At 45.1% G+C, this 21,996-nt stretch overlaps 1 protein-coding gene across 1 annotated transcript in view; it reads right to left on the bottom strand.

Moving 5' to 3' along the window:
• The window catches only part of DDX20 (DEAD-box helicase 20), a 181,766-nt gene that overhangs the window by 146,120 nt on the left and 13,650 nt on the right, over positions 1-21,996 (bottom strand). Inside the window, exon 2 of the mRNA XM_069238660.1 lies at positions 4,290-4,384. Coding sequence (XP_069094761.1) covers positions 4,290-4,384 — 95 coding nt within the window. The remainder of the gene's footprint in view (positions 1-4,289; positions 4,385-21,996) is intronic.

Here is a 21,996-nt window from a genome sequence, read left to right as displayed (position 1 = left end):
TTGACGAAGTACGAGAGCGCTTTTGTCTGAAGAGGAGCTGTGTCTGCAGGCCTCCCTGGGGGTGCACTGCAGACGGGGGAAGGAAATCGCAGGGTGCTGTAGTGTCTCACATTGCCTCGAACCACTGTCTCCACTTTACTTTTACTAAGGTCCTTACAACATTCATTACCACTGAGAAACATTCTGCTGGGGTTTAGTCGCTACAACCGACTGGACAAATAATTGCGCCTGCACCTTCAAAGCACCTCAGTGGGCTTAGGGAACCCCTCACTGCACTGCCAACCACAATGTTCTGATCAGTGACATTCTGTGTCCACTCACCACTCTGGCCTACTCAGTGCCACTTATCCCCCCCCCCCCCCTTCACACACACACAAAGATGCGCAGGGCAGAGGGGAGCTTATTCCAGCTGTCACATCCCTCCAATGACCAAGATGATGGGTCCTCCCACACCATGGACACTTCCTCCAGGCCTACTTTGGACTGTATCCTCCCTGCCATTACTGAAACTAGGGATGCCTTGGAACATAAAATGGATAACGTGATGGAGGACTTGAGCCTCCTTTGCGATAACCAGCACAAACTCTCAGAGATTCTTACCACTGCGGAGCACACAACACGAGAGATGCAGTCAACAGTAGGTACCATCCAGGATCGTGTAACAGATGTCACCAAGAGATTTCGACTCCATGCTAGGATCTGTCTTTCTGTCAATGCCTTGGGGGCGGTGGGGTAGGGAAATTGTCTGTTCAACTGAGCATCCCGGTTGGGGGGAGGGAGTCCCACTTCCATGTTTTTCACTTCTGGCCCGATGGCTAGTGCAGGTGCGGGATATAAAATCTTAACTGGGGTCTTAATACTATGACAAAGAGGTATAAGATTCAAGCATACTTAAAGCGCAGGGGAGTCCATATAGCTATGATTCAAGAAACTCACCTAATCGCTTCAGAGGGTGCTGCTCTCCACAACTGGTGGTGGGGCAACTTTTCTACACCACAAATTCTGCCTTTGCCAGGAGTGCATTCATATAGGTTCGACCAGGGGTACCGTTCCAGGTGGTAGAACAGCAAGTTGACAAATAGGGCAGGTTTGTGATCATTAGCGGGTAACTGGGGGGTAGAGACATTATGTCGGTTAATTTATATGCCCCCAACAATGATTAGGCCCGGTTCTTAGATAAGCTATTCAGTGTGGTAGCTCAGTGCATGACCCACGCTGTTCTTCCAGGAGGGGACTTTAATTGCATTGTTGACCCACCGTAAGACCTATCGCATGGCCCTGGAGGGAATCCCCTGGATTGTGCTTAGCAACTAAGTTCTGAGCATGGTTGTAACAGTGGGGGTTCCTCGATGCTTGGAGGCACTTCAACCCAGCAGACAGTGACTACTCCTTCTATTCCAACCTACATGTGGATCTCAACATGTTTCTCTGTAAACCACCCCTGCAATCATTAGTGACCCAAGTTGAATATTTAGCAAGAACCATAACTGATCATAATCAACTACTTCTGACACTGGCCTGGAGGTTGTCCAAGTCTGCCATTCTGACATGGTGCCCCAAATGTGAAAACGTCGCAGACCGGTCTTTCGATCTCTCATCAGGGAGTGGAATAAGACCAGACCGTACTTTGCAAAAAATGATCATACGACCTCCTTAGTTCCGACAGAATGGGAAGCCTTCAAAGTTGTGGTAAGGGGCCAATGCACAGCACACTTTTGGAGGGGTGCGTAAAAAGCTTGTCACTGAGGTACTTACACAGGAACACCTCCTTCAACAACTGGAACAGGACACGTATGATGAACCCGATCATCAGTAACCATTCTTGAAAGCCTGTGAGAAACTGATGGAGCTTGTGGAAAAGCTTAGGTGTTTTGATTACAATTAATACATGGCCAAGACAAATTTAGAATACCAAAAATCGGGGACAGAACTGGCCTGGCTAGCAAACCCTTTCAAAAAGGGATCTGTGACCCTAGAGTTGGACAATGAACTGGCTGGTAGGGAGTACCAGCAATCTGAGATTAATTAAATGTTTCGGAAATACTCTGCATTATAGGCTCGTTGGGAGCAAAATGCACCCACATCCAAGTCCACATATCTGGAGCAACACCCCCTACCCTCCCTTCCTCCAGAGGCAACAGCTCATCTGGGAGCAGACCTTACTGTCAAGGTAATAACATCTGTTATGGCTGCTATGGCGTGTGGCATGGTATCGGGGTCTGACGGCCTCTCAGTGGAATTCTACACCACATACGGCAAAGTACTAGAGCCCTAATTGCTTAAAGTATATGAAGCAGGAAAAAAGATTGCTTGTTACCTCCTACTACTAGGGAGGTGCGGATTGTTCCACTGCACAAGCAGGGACAACAGACCACGGCTGTCAAGGCACACAGGTCCTTGTTGAACATAGACTATAAAATTCTGGCTAGAATATTTGCTTCAAGGCTCTTGCCCTGTATGCATAGCATCATTCATGCAGTTCAGACAGGCTTCATCCTGAAATGCATGCAACATTGCCCTAAACAGCCAGAGGGTCACAGCGCTTCTACTAGTTGAGCAGCATTTGAATCCAGAGGCAGTAGTTATGTATGTGAATATAGAGAACACCTTTGACAGCCTTGATTGGGAGTATCTCTATGCCGTGATGGGGAAAATGGGTTTTGGCACAGGTTTTAACTTAACAAGGCTGTTGTATAGCTCACCTGTGGTGTCGGTGAAAACGGGGGAACTGATCTCGAAGGCCTACTGTGTGGGGTATGGCATGAGGAAGGGGTGCCCTTTATGCCCCCTGCTCTTTGCCATCGTAGTGGAACCTCTGGCATATAAAGCTAGACAAGGGTCACACTACACTGGCATAACGGCTCTAGGGGTCACCCATCACACCGCACTCTATGCCAATAATATTTATCATTGAGGAAAAGCAACATGAGTGCATATTACAGGAGCATCACGTCTATTAGACGACTTCGGGATGCTATCAGGATTGTGGGTGAAGTGAAACAAAACCTGCTTTTTCCCCACTGCAACCCATGGACAAAGTGGGCATGAACTCTGGAGGTCCCCAGTGGGAACAGTCCTTGTTTCGTTATCTGGGAGTTCGTCTCCATAGAAACAAGACTGACATCATGAAAAGCAGCTCAATAAGTCACTTTCACTATCCCGGATAGGATGGATTGCGGTGGCAAAAATGGTAGCTTTGTCCAAGCTCTTCGCTACTCTCCCCATAGTTGTCCGCAGGAGTAAATTGAGATAAAGTAATACTCTACTGATTGCTTTAATAATGTGGAATAGGGGGAAGATTCAGAGAAGCGTTATCAAAGCTCCAGCACTCTAGCCTGGATGGTGGCCTTGCAGCCCCAACTTCGAACCCTAATAGTTGGTTGCACAAATCCTGTGGGTGGCACGGTGGGTGGCGGCTGGAATTCAGAATGAACAAGCAGATGGGGCTGATACTCCCTCACACAGGTGGCTGTCCCAGGTGCTGGTGGATCCTAAAAACTTAGACCCAAAGCTGGAAGTTTAATTTTTTGTGGCTAGGCACTGCTGGCTGCACTGCCTACACAAGACCAACACTGTGACAATCCCCCCCACCCCACACACACCTTCCTAATCACCAGTAGGCGGCTATTCGCAGCTTGGCTGGCTCTTGACCTTCCTGCCAGCTGAGGCGCAGCCACAGTTCGCAGACTGGGCGGAGTTTGGCTTTGCGACTCTCTGTGAACTCTACTCTGGAGGAAGTTGCAAACCTTTGAAGAGCTACAACTCACATAAACCAGTAGAGCGGCTATGATAGGGTCTTGCTCATGCTTGACAGCTGAAAAATGTGATAATAAATACCTGCTACACTAAAAAACAAACAAAAAAAAATAAAAATATGGGAATAGAATACAGGTATGAGATAAAGAATTCCATGTCACAATGTGATTTAGTGGGTGCACTCTTGAAATATGAAGCCGTCCCTTGTGTTGCGCAATGCACCGCTCAATTGGAGATGAAAGGATGCACCCAAACAGCCAGTAGCATCAGGTGGGAGAACTGAGCAATGAACTGTTGGTAAAGAAATTCCACAAATTAGTGGGATGCTGGACATCCGTGCTGCTCTGCAACCAATGAGAGCCATAAGTTACTAGAATGGTAGGACAGGGGGTGGAAGAAAGAATTAGAAGGACAGTAAAACAGTGCAGCGCAGCAACAAAAGTATGGAAGGAACTCATTATCGCTTCAATTCTCAGCACATTACAAAATGAGGCTTGCCAACAACTGGTCAACCAACTCTGCACAAAACGTACCTGTGTTTCTACATTTTCCAATATTAGCGAGTCCAAAGCAATAGTTGAAAAGACACACGTCTTCCCAGTGCCAGACTTGGCCTGCACTATTAAATCTGTAGGGGAAAAAAAAAAAAATAATACAAATGTCAAATTAATGTTATGGCTGAAAGTCACAAATGTTGTCTCAGAAGAACTGTACTTTCAAAGGTGCGATTTTTGCAATATTAGAGTAAGCAGGGTGCAATTTAGGCGACCTGAAGCCAGTAGCGCCAGGAAATTACATCAGTGTGGGCCATTTTTACAATTATTTGTGGTCAAGCTGGGGACAGGTCATGGAGGTTGGAGGAAGAGGGGAATTTACTTAGCATGAGCATAAAGGTTGCCATGGATACAAAACAAAGATTTAAACCTTGCAATTCGGCAATGGAAGACCAGTAACAGTATTTTAGCGACGTTCAAGATTCTGATCAACCAGAATTGTAAAACTAGGATTCTTTATAACTACATCTCAGGATGTATTTTAGGGGGGTGTCAAACAAAATATTGCAAAATAAGGATGTTTGCTGCATGGAGGTAAAAGGAATAGCAGATGTTTTAATGCTTCACAAATGTGTTCGATGCTGTATTTCTTTTAAGCAGAGGTGTCAGTAAAATGCCTCTCAGTGAAGACAGGAAAAACAAAACAAACTCAATGAGTCACTTTTTAATGCGTAAGAATAAGACTGAGGGGTCCATTACGACCCCGGTGGTCGGCGATAATGTGGCAGTAAGTACTTACCGCCACTTTATGACTTTGGTGGGTTGGCTGAAGCCGACCTGCCAATGTACCACTCCGACCACCACAGCAGTAACAGCCACCGGGCTGGAGATATTCATCTCCAGCCTGGTGGCTTCCATTGTGCCACCTGCCAGATTTTTACCCCACCTACCGCCATGGTTTTCGTGGCATTCGTAACACCACAAAAACCATGGCTATAGGCCATATTAGTGACAGAGAATTCCTTCCCTGTCACTAATAGGGGTCTCTCCCCTACCTCTCCATATACCCACCCTCCACCCCCTACCTCTCCAAGCCCCCCAACCCCACTACATCCACGCCCCCTTCACACATACATACACGCATGCATACATCCAATCGCAGACACAGCCGCACACACTTCCAAACAAATAAACGCTAACAAAATAAAAAACATGCCACTTTTAGCAACCTCGCATCCCCTTGTCTATTACATAATAAAACTACCTTAGAAAAAACAGTACACTCTTCATGGCTCTCTCAGCCACCAAGACCACCACCCACACACACAGACCCAACAAAATGCCTCCTTAACCTGCTGAAAGAGGAACACTATATTGAAAAGCAAGACTATTGTGAGCCTCAAACAGTTAGCACAACTAGCAACATTCCTGCTTCAAGATCACATTATACTACTTACCCTTCTCCTAAACAAAACAACACTACCACTAACACACCTTTTCTAAACTGCCAGCTCATAAATGCTCGATCACTCTCAAAAAACAAGCACCACATCTACGACCTGCTCACAGACACACAACCTGACTTACTATTCATAACGGAATCCTGGTTGGGAGATGACATGGCCCCAGTGTTGCACGAAGCCGTTCCTCCAGGCTATCAAACCACCACACAAAACTGTAAAGGCAAGAGAGGAGGTGGACTAGCTATTATATTCAAACAGGCATTGAACCTCAGTAAAACAGACATCTCCATACAAGGTTGTGAAGCCCTCCTTACCAGATGCCACCCTACTCCAACTTCCTCCTGTAACTTTCTCCTCCTTTACAGACCTCCACCTAACAACTCAACATTACCAGATGCTTTTCTAGACACAGTCTCAAACCTTATTACACTATACTCCAACCTATGCATTCTCTAAACACTTGGTTTGACAAACTCAATATGCCCCACCCAAAAGCTATCGCCACTGGCCTAGTATCATTGAACCTACATCAGATTGTACACAATCCCACACACATCGCTGGACACATCCTTGATGTCGTTTTTGCTAAGCCTGAACTAGGTACTATTCATAGCATCATGCCAATCACTTGGTCAGACCACCACTTGATAACTTTCCGACATACAACTCCACAAATCAACACACCCCACAACTACTTACATACATACATACATACACCTATCGACCATGGAGCAAACTCAATTTGGATGACTTAGAAACACAACGAACAGCCAACACAGATCTAGATACAATTAATTCTGTGCCAAAACTTTATGAGTGGCTACAGGAAGCTTTTGATATCCTAATACCACTCAGAAAAACTAAACATGACAAAAGAAAACCAACAACTTGGAGAAACACAGAACTTAAAAAGATCAAGCAACAAATCAGAAAGTTGCAGCGGACCTGGCTCAAAACAAACAACAGTCAAGACAAACTGCAGCTTCACAAACTTAACAGGATATACAAATCATCAATCAAAAAAGCTAAAAAAATTTACTACTCAGACAGAATTCAAAATGCTCAATCTACAACCAAAGAATTTTATAAAATTCTCAATGAATTTCGAAAACCTACATGCATGGAAGGAAGTCAACCCACTACTCAAGATTTCACAAACAAATTGGCAACTCACTACACAACCAAGGCAGACACATTGGACTACTATTTAAAACAGAAGAAAAACATCAGCACCAACCCCTTTCCTAAAATACCCTCTAAGAATAAACCAACCCAACCTCTACAGTCCTTCAAACAAATATCCCAGGATTAATTTATGGATGTTGACAAAGCAAGCAGACCTTCTGGCTGCCCTTCTGACCCTTGCCCACCACAAATCTTCAAGAACATTCTTCTATCTACTTCTGCTGCCACACCTGTAAGAAGAATCATCAACAACTTTTTAACTTCAGGAACTTTTCCTGTAGACCTGAAAAAGGCATACATACGACCTTTATTAAAGAAAACAAACTTGGACCCGCAAGACCCCAACAACTAGAGACCAATCACAAATGGACCTTTCCTGGGCAAATTGATAGAAAGAGCAGCATTCGCCCAGATATCACATTCATTGAAGGCAATTCTATACTGTCAGACTTCCAAACTGGATTCCGCCCAGGAAGAAGCACTGAATCGGCACTCATAGCAATCTGGGATGATCTTAAAAACACAGTCGACCGAAATGGAGTTGCTGCACTACTTCTCTTGGACTTCTCAGCTGCCTTTGATACGGTTGACCATGACACCCTAATTCAAAGACTCCACGAAGCCGGCATACAAGGGATTGCTCTCGACTGGATTACTTCCTATCTTCAAAAAAGATCTAATATCATCCACTCGCCCCCCTTTTCATCCAAACCCTACCTCACAAAAGCAGGGTCCCCCAGGAGTCAATCATCTCACCTTTGCTTTTCAACATCTACATGATATCTTTACCAGAACTGATCAATGATTTCCATCTCATATGCTACAACTATGCACATTACACACAAATACTACTTAAATTAGAATGCCCCAAACACATTGAAAACTCACAAATCTTCAGTTGCCTCAGAGCCGTTGATCAGTGAATGACCTGGAGCCATCTCAAACTAATTACCTCCAAAACGGAAATACTCATATGTGGTGACTGGAAAAGTTATGACCCTCGCCTTAGAACACCACCATACAAGAAAAAGACTATAGGTGGTACATCCTTCTCCGTTCAAGCAGCCAAACTATGGAATTCATTATCCCCAACTATAAGAGCCACAGAGAACTTTCTTGTCTGCAGAAAACTTCTTAAGAGTTGGCTCTTTCCTTCATAACCACCATATTCAAACAACTATGGACTGCATATGCCTATGTTAAATATTTTTTTCAGATTATGTGTATATTTCTAGTTATGTATAGTTTCTTTAGAAAATATGTATTGCTACTATTTCATAAGAATAAAATACATACACACTCTTTAAACCTGCTTGACTAAGTATATTTTACCGACGGTTCTAATTATGTATTGTATGTGCATGTGTGTGTATTCATGTGTGAATGTATGTATATATGTTGTTTCTGTGCTTGGCATGTTCGTGGGTCATTGCATGGCTCCTGGGTGGTTTGTTATACTAGGTATCTATGAATTTCTGCTCATCTTATCACACTTCTCTACCCATCATCATATGTCATGTCTCTATCAAACTATCCTCCATTCTCAATCTGACTCATCCCAAATCCTTTCTACTACTTTCATCTCCTAAATAACTCTGCCTAAGCTCTTCCCTCCGCTTCCACATCTAACTCACCAAACCTCATTCTACTACCGTGACCTCCCACACAGCCCTACTAAATTCTCCCGCATTTATCTCACCCTGCTACTATGCTCTCCCTAACCCTTCCACATACTCTTCCCTCCTCCATCCCCCTTAACTCATCCCAAGCCTTTGGGTTGAGTAAATTAAGGATATACTCCCAATTAACACTTCTGCATTTCTTTCCTCCTCCACCACCACTCCATTACTCCTGTCAATCTAACTCACAAACTCTCATATCCACGGCTCAAATTAACTCATAATAATACTAAAACTGTACTCATTATTTCCCCGATACTAATCCATCACTAATTCTTGTTGGGTTCTAGAGTAGCGTGCTACTCACCGAAAAGCACTTTGACGCCTTGTCAGGGGTAGTAAGCGCTATATAAATACGATTACAATACAATACAATACATGCAGACACGCATTCACATTTCACAACATACACACACTCACACATCCGTACATGCGCACTCAACACTCAAAACACACCCGCATTCACGCACACACACATACATTCACACAACAACTCTGCCCCCTCCCCCATCGGAGGCCCAACTTACCTGGATCCAGGGTGTCCTCTGGCAGGAGACAGGACGGAGCGTTGCTACCGCCAGCAGAACACCGCCAGGCCGTATCAGGTGTCATGATACGGCTGGCGGCGGTCTACCGGCGTGGTGCAGCTTGTGGTAGCAGCACCGCCTTACCGCCATCCACCAGTATGGCCAAAGATGGATTTCCGCCAATCTTGTGCCGGTAATCCGGCTGTGGTCATAATATGGCAGGCGGCTGGTAGCCACGGCTATTGGCGGCCGTTGCCGCGGCGGTAAGCGGTTTTTACCGCCGTTCTTGAAATGAGGGGATGAGGGTCTTTAACGTATGAATGAAGCATTTATGCATAGTTTGGCCTTGAGATGATGCTATGTAATGGGGCATCTCATGTTGTCCTGCTACACTTATGTGGCTCATGGATCTCTTTTTGATATGATGAGCAAGTGGACAATAACTTCTGACCGAACAACAGCATGACTTATTAAAAATGGTCAAACACTACAACCCAGGTTTTATAGTCAGAGCTGAAAAATTATGTAGGAGAATCTGGTCACGAAAACAAAGGAGGCACCTGACCACATGCTTCCCCCAAAAATGATAATCCGAGGAAAGGTTGTACAACACCACACTACCAACATACATGTATTCTAGCGTGCTGTAAAAACATGCTTTGGAAAGCCAACAGGTCTGGCCTTGGCAAACCTGCAACTTTATTTCTGCAAAAATATGAAAAAGGCACTAAAAGTAAAAGTAGTAAAAAAAGCCGTTTGACATTATATTCAATAGGTAAAAAAAATAAAAAATGACCCAAAGAAATAAAGTAATAAAAAGTAGAGTTTGGCCTTCAGCACTGTAGAAGTGAACTAGTTTTAGGCAGATGTGCACATGTGCCCAAACAAAATACCCTCACTCGCAGTAAGGATGCTTAATTCTGTATGCCGTGGTGGGCTGTAGTAAAATGTGAATGATATTTTAGCAGACCTGTGGATGAAGGGAGTACATGCAAAACCCAAAATTATATATATATATATATATATATATATATATATATATATATTAGGGACTGATGTGGCTCTTGCCAGAGGGGAGTACTCCATCACAAATGTGACGGATAGCCCGTCCGCTGTATTAAAATCCCATTATATCCTATGTGGATTATAATACAGCGGACAGGATATCCATCACGTTTGTGAAGGAGTATTCCATCTGCCGACTTCTAAATCAGGCCCTGAGTTATTTACACAAATGTGATAGGCAGTCGAGCCCTTATCTTAGGTGCAAGATGTAGTAAGACAGCTGTACCCTTCCATAGATGTAGAGTCTTTATTAGACAGGCATATACTCTCATATGTGGTGCTACCTTCACCAGTCAGCAGATAACTGCTAGCAAATGGAACTCCCACCATTCAACCTTCTTTGTAAGAACCTAGAATCTCTACAGAGTATTTTTAAGCAATAACATAAGTGCAATCATGAACAATAACATTTTAACACATCCCTCTCTGTTAACTATGAAGAAATGAGGAACTGAAACAACTAGAAGTGTCAGGAAGAGAAATAAAAAATATATAATACATTCCATTTAGGACAAATAACTTAATAATAATAAAATTGTGATTTAAGGTATATAGAAGTAGGCATATACACCAAGAGCAAAACCCAAACCCCATGTAACATAATCTTGCAAAATTGCAAAAACACAGGTGGCCTTCGTGGCCCGGGAATTCTACTGACCATGCTACTTGCCCTGATTTAGGGCCCAATTATGACCTTGGCGGATGGGATACGTCAATGGCGGATATCCTTCCTGCCATTTTACAAGTTCCATGGGATATACAGGGAGTGCAGAATTATTAGGCAAGTTGTATTTTTGAGGATTAATGTTATTATTGAACAACAACCATGTTCTCAATGAACCCAAAAAACTCATTAATATCAAAGCTGAATATTTTTGGAAGTAGTTTTTAGTTTTAGCTATGTTAGGGGGATATCTGTGTGTGCAGGTGACTATTACTGTGCATAATTATTAGGCAACTTAACAAAAAACAAATATATACCCATTTCAATTATTTATTATTACCAGTGAAACCAATATAACATCTCAACATTCACAAATATACATTTCTGACATTCAAAAACAAAACAAAAACAAATCAGTGACCAATATAGCCACCTTTCTTTGCAAGGACACTCAAAAGCCTGCCATCCATGGATTCTGTCAGTGTTTTGATCTGTTCACCATCAACATTGCGTGCAGCAGCAACCACAGCCTACCAGACACTGTTCAGAGAGGTGTACTGTTTTCCCTCCTTGTAAATCTCACATTTGATGATGGACCACAGGTTCTCAATGGGGTTCAGATCAGGTGAACAAGGAGGCCATGTCATTAGATTTCCTTCTTTTATACCCTTTCTTGCCAGCCACGCTGTGGAGTACTTGGACGCGTGTGATGGAGCATTGTCCTGCATGAAAATCATGTTTTTCTTGAAGGATGCAGACTTCTTCCTGTACCACTGCTTGAAGAAGGTGTCTTCCAGGAACTGGCAGTAGGACTGGGAGTTGAGCTTGACTCCATCCTCAACCCGAAAAGGCCCCACAAGCTCATCTTTGATGATACCAGCCCAAACCAGTACTCCACCTCCACCTTGCTGGCGTCTGAGTCGGACTGGAGCTCTCTGCCCTTTACCAATCCAGCCACGGGCCCATCCATCTGGCCCATCAAGACTCACTCTCATTTCATCAGTCCATAAAACCTTAGAAAAATCAGTCTTGAGATATTTCTTGGCCCAGTCTTGACGTTTCAGCTTGTGTGTCTTGTTCAGTGGTGGTCGTCTTTCAGCCTTTCTTACCTTGGCCATGTCTCTGAGTATTGCACACCTTGTGCTTTTGGGCACTCCAGTGATGTTGCAGCTCTGAAATATGGCCAAACTGGTGGCAAGTGGCATCGTGGCAGCTGCACGCTTGACTTTTCTCAGTTCATGGGCAGTTATTTTGCGCCTTGGTTTTTCCACACGCTTCTTGCGACCCTGTTGACTATTTTGAATGAAACGCTTGATTGTTCGATGATCACGCTTCAGAAGCTTTGCAATTTTAAGAGTGCTGCATCCCTCTGCAAGATATCTCACTATTTTTGACTTTTCTGAGCCTGTCAAGTCCTTCTTTTGACCCATTTTGCCAAAGGAAAGGAAGTTGCCTAATAATTATGCACACCTGATATAGGGTGTTGATGTCATTAGACCACACCCCTTCTCATTACAGAGATGCACATCACCTAATATGCTTAATTGGTAGTAGGCTTTCGAGCCTATACAGCTTGGAGTAAGACAACATGCATAAAGAGGATGATGTGGTCAAAATACTCATTTGCCTAATAATTCTGCACTCCCTGTAATAGAACTTTTAATACAGCGGGCGGGATGTATCCCATCCGCCAAGGTCGTAATCAGGTCCTTAATCTTAACCCAATCACCTGGCACAATTCTAGGCTTGTTATTCTCCAATGTAATCTTATCATGATCGCTGTGATCATCCTTCCCTTCCATCAAATCACGCATCCAAGAGGGATTGAGATTAGCAATGAGTTTACTTCCCCTCATGACACAAAATGGAATCTTTCCTGTAGTCATGTTTTCAGTAGTGCGATAGGCCCACACTAGATCCAATATCAGAATCTCTACAGCCACTCTGTTGACCTCCGCTAACAGCAGTTCTCCCTTAATCATGCGGTTTGCCATTTCCACAATTCCATTCGACTGGTATAATGCTGTGCGCAAATGTTTAATACCACAGGACATCAAGAAATGTTTCATCTCTGCCAAAGTCAACTGCATCCCATTGTTAGTGATTAAAACAACGGGAAGCCCTCTTCTCAAAATACTTCTCTTAGGACTCTATGGTTGCTGTTGTAGCGATTTCAGACATACATTTCACGACCAAACATTTGAAAGAACATCAACCATTACCATAGCAAAACGTCTACCACACCCCAGCTCTGACAAAGGTCCATGCATACACTATGCTACTGACTGCCAGGATCATCTATATTACCACCATCTGTTTTCTCAATCTCTTTTCACTTTTCATGCATGCAGAACATTGTTCAACCCATTCCACTACATAGTTATCCACTCCAGGCCACCAGAACTCCATCTGGAGTCTTTTTTTTTGTATTGGTCTGGCCCAAATGTCCCTCGTGTGCAATTTCAAACAAGCTCTTGTGTACTTCTGCAGGCAGAATGATTCTTGCCTTCTCGCAACACCATTTTCCCCGCTTGCTTCAGAAAGCTCATCCAATAACTTCCAGTAGGGTTGCACTATTTCAGGAAGAGTGCTGTCTCTTCTCTCTCCTTTTCTTATCAAATCTATCATGTTTTTTAACACATTGTCACTCTCCAGAGCCGTAGACCAGTCTACCTCGTTCACTATTCCCTTACTTCAGTGGACCACACATGCACAGTGGCCTCAGCTCCTTTTTGTTCACTCTCTATTACTCCGTTTTCATCTACACATTGCCAGTCAAGTGCCATGCGTGAAAGCCAATCTGCCTTAATATTTCTCAAACCAAGAATGTATTATATCTTATAATTGTACTCTTGCGGAATTGAGGCTATCCCAGCAAGGCTTGCTGAACCTTTGCCAGTACCTCCCAGTGATAAATTCTCAAACGTCTGTGACCAGTACGTAGAGTGATTTGACATCCCCAGACATATGTGCGAACGTATTCCAAACTCCATGTTGCTGCCAAGGTCTCCTTCTCAATAATGGCAACTCAGAAGTTGTTAGAGTGTGTGAGGCAAAAGCAACAGTTTTCTCTGTGGAGCCATGTAACTGGGACAAAACAGCACCAGTCCCAATAGCACTAGTATCTACAGTTACCATAGTTTTCTTTTTAGTGACAAAAGCTAGCAATATGTTTGCACTGCACACTTTTTTCTTTATTTGTTGAAAACATTATAATTGTGCAGGCTGCCAAACAAAATCCACACTTTGTGCATGAGAATTTTCAAATTCTGTCTTGCTAGTAAAATTCTTTTAAAAAAATCAGAATAATATTCAACTAAACCTAATAAAGGAGTGTAACTGCTCCTTCTCCTTTGGCATTGGTACAGATGTAATGGCAGCTAACAAATCTCAATTGGGTGTGACATCATCGGTAAAGGTGTTATCAAGATATTCCACTTCTCTTACTAAGAAGAGACATTTCTCTTGTCTTAAGGTCAAACCAGATTCTAAGAGAAGGTCTAATGCCAATTTCAAGGTGACATTGTGATTCTCTATAGTATTTCGAAACACCAGAATGCCAACTTGAAAGTAAAGGACATTGTCTAAGCCCTTAAAAACCTCACTCATCATCCTCTGGAAGACACTAGCTGCTGATGATAAACCAAAAGGCATCCTGGTGAACTGGAAAGTGCCTTCCACAGTGATGATTGCTGTTAAAGCCTTGGAATTTTTGTGAAACAATATTTGATGGTACACATGTTTGAGATTCAGTTTTAAAAAAAACAAAAAAACTTTGCACCTTTAAGTAGCAGAATAAGTCCATTGATGTTTGGGTTCAGCCCTCTAAAGTCAACACAAAATCTCTTTTTTTCCCATAATCACTACCAGAGATATCCATTCAGATGTCTCCACAGGTTGTATACCACCACCCTCCTTCATTTCCTTGAGCAAATCTTTAACTTCTTCTCTAACCAATAATGGCACTCTCTTGAGTTAGTGCTGCACAGGCATAGACCCTTGCTTCAACTTAATTTTGTGTACTGAGGATCAATTTTAAAAATGATGTTCTTTAAGTGATGTAGATTTGTTACAGTCTCGTAACCCTTTTGTGTTGAATGCCACTGCACAAAGCCAACAAAATCTTACTTGAAATAGGTAATTTTGGGGTTCTCAGCATCCATGCAGAGAATAATTCTGTATACCTGCTTGTTAGAAATGGGGTTTTTGGTTGGCAGTCAGGTTACCCCCTGTCCAAGCAAAAGCCCTAACTCTAGTCAGGGTAAATCACACACAATCCAAGATTATCCTGTGCCCACCCTTTGGTAGCTTGGCACGAGCAGTCAGGCTTAACTTAGAAGGCAATGTGTAAAGTATTTGTGCAATTAATCATACAATACCACCATATAGCACCACAAAAATACACCACACAGTGTTTAGAAAAATATATAATATTTATCTGGATAATTGTAGGTCAAAAAGAATAAAGTTGCAAGGGGAAATTGTAGAGATATCACTGAAAAGTGATATAAAGTGTCTTAACTCTTTAGAATATAAACAAAGTCTCTTTCAAGCACAAGTACCTGGTTTAGAGTGGAAAAATCTCCTCAGAGGGCCACAGAGGAAGAGGTGCGTGGAAAAAGGAAGTGTGCGTCAATTTCTCCCCAGCACACACGGACTTGCGTCGTTATTTTCCACGCGGGGAAGTCGTGCGTTGTTTTCAGGCGCGCGGACAGTCTCTTTCTGTGGATCGCGGGGATTACCAGATGTCCCGGGTCTGTGCGTGGATTTTCCTGCTTGTTCTCCGGCTGCGCGTCGGTCTGCGGGTCGAAATTACGATCTCACGGCAGGCGTCGCGTCAATTTCTCCTCTAGACGTCGGTCTGCGGGGCTGCGCGTTGAAATTACGATCTCACGGCAGGCGTCGCGTCGATTTCTCCTCTAGAGGTCGGGCGGCGTTGTCCTTGCGAAGCCGTGCGTCGGGTTTTCGGTCGTCCCATGAGCGTCGCATCGATCAGCGTCGGTGTGCAGCGTTTTTCTCGTCGCGGAACAAGCTGTGCGTCGAAATTTTCGGCGCACGGAGCGTCCAAGTGGTCCTGAGATTTCAGGGAACAGGAGGCAAGCTCTATCCAAGCCCTTGGAGAGCACTTTCACAGCCAGACAAGAGTTCAGCAAGGCAGCAGGGCAACAGCAAGGCAGCAGTCCTTTATAGAAAGCAGACAGGTGAGTCCTTTGAGCAGCCAGGCAGTTCTTTTTGGCAGGATGTAGTTTCTGGTTCAGGTTTCTTCTCCAGCAAGTGTCTGATGAGGTAGGGCAGAGGCCCTGTTTTATAACCAAATGTGCCTTTGAAGTGGGGGAGACTTCAAAGAGTGGCTAAGAAGTGCACCAGGTCCCCTTTCAGTTCAATCCTGTCTGCCAGGGTCCCAGTAGGGGGTGTGGCAGTCCTTTGTGTGAGAGCAGGCCCTCCACCCTCCCAACTCAGGAAGACCCATTCAAAATGCAGATGTATGCAAGTGAGACTGATTACCCTGTGTTTGGGGTGTGTCTGAGTGAATGCACAAGGAACTGTCAACCAAGCCCAGCCAGACGTGGATTATAAGGCACAGACAGATTTAAGTGCAAAGAAATGCTCACTTTCTAAAAGTGGCATTTCTAGAATAGTAATATTAAGTCCAACTTCACCAGTCAGCAGGATTTGGTATTACCATTCTGGCCATACTAAATATGACCTTCCTACTCCTTTCAGATCAGCAGCTACCACTTCAATACTGTATGAGGGCAGCCCCAATGTTAGCCTATGAAGGGAGCAGGCCTCACAGTAGTGCAAAAACGAATTTAGGAGTTTTACACTACCAGGACATGTAAACTACACAGGTACATGTCCTGCCTTTCCCCCACACAGCACCCTGCTCTAGGGGTTACCTAGGGCACACATTAGAGGTGACTTATATGTGGAGAAAGGGGAGGTTTAGGCTTGGCATGTACTTTTAAATGCCAAGTCGAGGTGACAGTGAACTGCACACACAGGCCTTGCAATGGCAGGCCTAAGACAAGAAAAAGGGGCTACTTAAGTGGGTGGCACAACCAGTGCTGCAGGCCCACTAGTAGCATTTAATCTACAGGCCCTAGGCACATATAGTGCACATTACTAGGAACTTATAAGTAAATTAAATAGTCCAATCAGGTATGATTCAATGTTACCATGTTTAAAGGGAGAGAGCATATGCACTTTAGCACTGGTTAGCAGTGGTAAAGTGCGCAGAGTCTAAAAGCCAGCAAAAACAGTGCCCAAAAAGTGGAGGGAGGCAGGCAAAACGTTAGGGGTGACCACCCTAAGGCTGTCAGGTCTAACATGTGTCCCCCCCAGCTGAAAGTGGGGAGAGCTACCCGACTTCCTGGGAGCTCTCATCGCTGAGGCGGAAGTATCTGGAGAGACCATCAGCATTGGCGTGGTCAACCCCGGGGCGATGTTCCACTGTAAAGTCCATCCCCTGTAGGGAAATGGACCACCTCAAGAGTTTTGGATTCTCACCCCTCATTTGCATGAGCCATCTGAGGGGCCTGTGGTCTGTCTGAACCCGGAAGTGAGTCCCAAACAGGTAGCTTCTTCAGTGCCCAGACCACAGCAAAAGCTTCTCTCTCAATAGCACTCCACCTCTGTTCCCTTGGTAATAGCCTTCTGCTAATAAAGACTACTGGTTGGTCTAGGCCCTCCTCATTCAGCTGTGCTAGGACCGCCCCTATGCCATGCTCTGAAGCGTCTGTCTGCACAATAAATTCCTGGGAGTAGTCAGGGGCCTTGAGCACGGGGGCCGTGCACATGGCTTCCTTCAGGGAGTCAAAGGCTTTCTGACAAGCCTCTGTCCAATTCACCAAATTAGGTTGTTTCTTGGAAGTGAGTTCTGTCAAGGGTGACACAATGGTACCATAGCCCTTGACAAATCTGTGGTAGTATCCTGTGAGGTCTAAAAAGGCTCTCACCTCAGTCTGCGTTCTAGGTGGTTGCCAGGCCTTGATAGTTTCAATCTTGGCCTGGAGTGGCTGCACCTTGCCACCACCCACTAGGTGTCCCAAGTACACCACAGAACCCTGCCCAATCTGGCACTTACTAGCCTTGATGGTCAGGCCTGCCTGTTGCAGGACCTGAAGCACCACCTTGAGGTGGAGCAGGTGTTCCTCCCAGCTGGAACTGTAGACAGCTATGTCATCCAGGTAGGCTGCACAGAAGGCATCCTTGCCAGCCAACACCCCATTAACCAACCGTTGGAAGGTAGCGGGGGCATTTTTCAGTCCAAATGACATCACCCGGAACTGGTAATGGCCATCAGGGGTTGAAAATGCGGATCTTTCTTTAGCCCCCTCAGTCAGGGTGATCTGCCAGTACCCTGAAGTAAGATCAAACGTACTCAGGAACTTGGCAGCGCCCAGCCTGTCAACGAGCTCATCAGCTCGGGAGATGGGGTGAGCATCAGTCCATGTGACTGAGTTGAGACCACGGTAGTCCACACAGAACCGGAGTTCTGGCTTCGCACCTGGGGTAGTAGCCTTAGGGACCAACACCACTGGGCTGGCCCAGGGACTACTGGATTTCTCGATAACCCTTAAAGCTAACATCTTGGAGACCTCCTCCTTGATGCTGGCCTTCACCTTACCGATAACCTGTACATTTTGTTCTTCACAGGGAGACTGTCACCGGTGTCAATGTCATGAACACATAGGTGGGTCAGTCCAGGAGTAAGGGAGAACAGGGGGGAGAACTGCTCCAACAGCTCATAGCAGTCTCCTTTCTGGTTTAGAGTCAGGGAGTCAGAGAGAATGAGCCCTTTCTCTGATCCATCACCTTCTTGGGCAGAGAGGAGGTCGGGGAGAGGTTCACTCTCCTCTTCCATTCCTTCATCTGTGACCAGAAGCATGTTGACCTCAGACCTCTCAAAATGAGCCTTTAGTCGGTTAACATGGAGCACCCTTAGGGGGTTCCTAGGGGTTTGGAGGTCCACTAGGTAAGTGGCCTCCCCTTTCCGCTCCTTTACTTCAAATGGTCCAGACCAGCGGTCCTGGAGAGCTCTAGGCTCTACTGGCTCCATTACCCACACTTTGTCTCCAGGTTGAAACTCTACCAGGGTGGCCTTCTGGTCATACCAGCGTTTCATTACCTCTTGACTGGCATCAAGGTTACTTTGGGCCTCTTTCCAGAAGCGGGTCATCTGGTTGCGGAGGGCCAACATGTAGCTGACCACATCCTGAGGGGGCGCCTTTGGAGCTTTCTCCAACCCCTCCTTGACAATGCTTAAGGGTCCCCTGACAGGGTACCCATAGAGAAGCTCAAAGGGACTGAACCCCACCCCCCCTCTGGGGGACCTCTCTTTAAGCAAAGAGAAGGCATGGTAAGAGGATGTCCCACTTACGCCTCATGGCCTCAGGGAGGCCACCAATCATGCCTTTCAAGGTCTTGTTGAATCTCTCCACAAGACCATTAGATTGGGGGTGATAGGGTGTGGTGAACTTGTAGGTTACACCACACGCATCCCACAGAGACTTCATGTATGAAGACATGAAGTTAGTGCCTCTGTCAGACACTACCAGGACATTTGACTACACAGGTACATGTCCTGCCTTTTACCTACACAGCACCCTGCCCTAGGGGTTACCTAGGGCCCACATTAAGGGTGACTTATATGTAGAAAAAGGGGAGTTCTAGGCTTGGCAAGTACTTTTAAATGCCAAGTCGAGGTGGCAGTGAAACTGCACACACAGGCCTTGCAATGGCAAGCCTGAGACAAGGTTAAGGGGGCTACTTAAGTGGGTGGCACCACCAGTGCTGCAGGTCCACTAGTAGCATTTAATCTACAGGCCCTAGGCACATGTAGTGCACATTACTAGGGACTTATAAGTAGATTAAATAGTCCAATCAGGTATGAGCCAGAGTTACCATGTTTAAAAAGGAAGAGAGCATATGCACTTTAGCACTGGTTAGCAGTGGTAAAGTGCGCAGAGTCTAAAAGCCAGCAAAACAGGGTGCAAAAAGTGGAGGGAGGCAGGCAGGCAAAAAGTTAGGGGTGACCACCCTAAGGCATGTCAGGTCTAACACTGCTACACTGCTACTCATTGCCAAAATGTAGTAAGACAGCTGTACTATTCCATAGGTGTATACAGTATTTATTAGACAGGCACATATTCTCATATGTGGTGCTCCCTTTGCCAGTCAGCCGGTAACTGCCAGCAAATGGAACTCCCACCATTCAACCTTCTTTGTAAGAACATAGAATCTCTACAGAGTATTCTTAAGCAATAACATACGTGCAATCATGAACAATAACATAACAAGACTTTGAAGTGGTTTACCATTTTAAGCATTGTGACTCAAAAGGCTAGGCATGAAAAAAAATAATTGGCAATGCCAATAGGTCTTACCATTGTGACCTATTAGCTTTGCCAATGTTTTTTTAGCCACGCTGCACAGCATCCCGGATGATTAAAGAAAGGGCTACGGATGAAACAGAAGCAATGGGAGGTTCGAAGGGAAGCATTGGGGGGGGGGGGACGAGGGAGGAGGGCGGTTGGGGGTTGAAGCAACAGGGTAAATACAGAAGCAACACGCAATAGTGGGTGGGTCAATCACCGAAGAAACTTGGAGGTTGTTAGGGGTGAGGGGGGAAACAAATGAGTAAGCAAAACAGGGAGTGAGGGGAGAAAAGAACATGAGAAACCACACAGAGAAGGTGGGAGGGACAGCTGAAGCAACACAAGGGAAAATGGAAGGGACAGGTAGCTCTGTCAGTTGAAGACTGTGCTGTCAGGAAAGGTATATTAGCACTCACAGAAGAAATGAAATACATCAGTCATATATGAGTAGATGTAATTTCTTCCTGTCAGACACCGCAGTCCTTGGAAATACAACACATGGGAAGATCTCAAGGAGGGCCCTCACAACTACCTTAGCTGTTGACGACTTCGAGATATCGCCTCTGGACACTCTGCAGAATGGTCCAACACAACCAAAATCTTTTTGCTGCCTGAAGCAGAGGAAGAATCAGAGGGCCTGACTCGGTCTATGCTCGCTCTCTTTAACAGCGCACCAACCGCAGACAGAGGCACCACCTGTGCCCAAGTCTGGCCTTCAGACTCGTCACTCTCTTATCAAGTCAGAAAGTTATGAATACCTTCTTTACATCTTGCTCCATACCTGGCCAGAAAAACAATGTTTATAACCTGCCTGTGATCTTCTTGATGTCCAGAAGCCCCACTGAAGGTACTGCATGGGCTAGCAACAACAGAACGTTTCTGTGAGCTTGACAAATCAGCAGACCCTTGCTGGATCCGAGTTTTGGATTTGTGGGTTCATATTGGAACAGCCCAGACTCCCAGAGCAACTAGTTCTTGGATCACCTTGCCCACACCCAGTAGAGTAAGACTCTCTTTCTGTGACTGGCTGAAATCCTCTCTGGATGGTCCTCTAACAGCTGGAATCTTCTGGAGAAATGGCAGTGACAGAAGTATCCAACCCATGAGCTGCCTCATGGGCTACATTCTCCTGTCTGGAGCAGCAGGAATGGGCACCACAGCTGACATTTTAAGCACCTGCCCATGTCTGCACTACATTAATCTATGCTGTCCTTTTCACCCTAGGAGTGACCACAGCTTCCTCGTGAGGAGGACATGCAGCCTGTGCCATCATTGGAGATGGTGTCTATACCAAGAGGGCCTCTAGAATGGACACAATCAGATCACTGCTCAGCAGGCACCTAGTATCCTGCTTCCCTTGCACAGATACTTCAACCAATGCCTTCCTGCTGTTGACATCTATCTCAACTCTGGCAAGCTGGTACTCCATGTCATCCCCAACCCCTTTAGACTACCAAGCTATTGCCAGTGGTAGCATTGAGAAGCTTGCTGGTTTGAGATATAACTTTTCAACGACACTTTGGTAGGCACCAGTATCCTTTAGGGCAGGAACCTTCCTATCATCGATATCCAGCTTGCTTACAAACCCCATGATGTTTGGGTGAATCTGTGTAAGAGCATTTACATCCCTTTCGACAATGTCCATAACAACTATGATAAGAACTACTGGGCTCTCAATGGTACCCATTACTAATAGCACACTGCATACCAGAGTTGAAACTGGCACCGCGTCCTTAACTGAGCAATCCTCCTTATAACGCTCCTGCTCCCTTTAAAACTGTTT

This window comes from Pleurodeles waltl, chromosome 6 (genome assembly GCF_031143425.1).
Source record: "Pleurodeles waltl isolate 20211129_DDA chromosome 6, aPleWal1.hap1.20221129, whole genome shotgun sequence".
Lineage (NCBI taxonomy): Eukaryota > Metazoa > Chordata > Amphibia > Caudata > Salamandridae > Pleurodeles > Pleurodeles waltl.
This window is presented reverse-complemented; position numbering and strand designations above follow the sequence as displayed.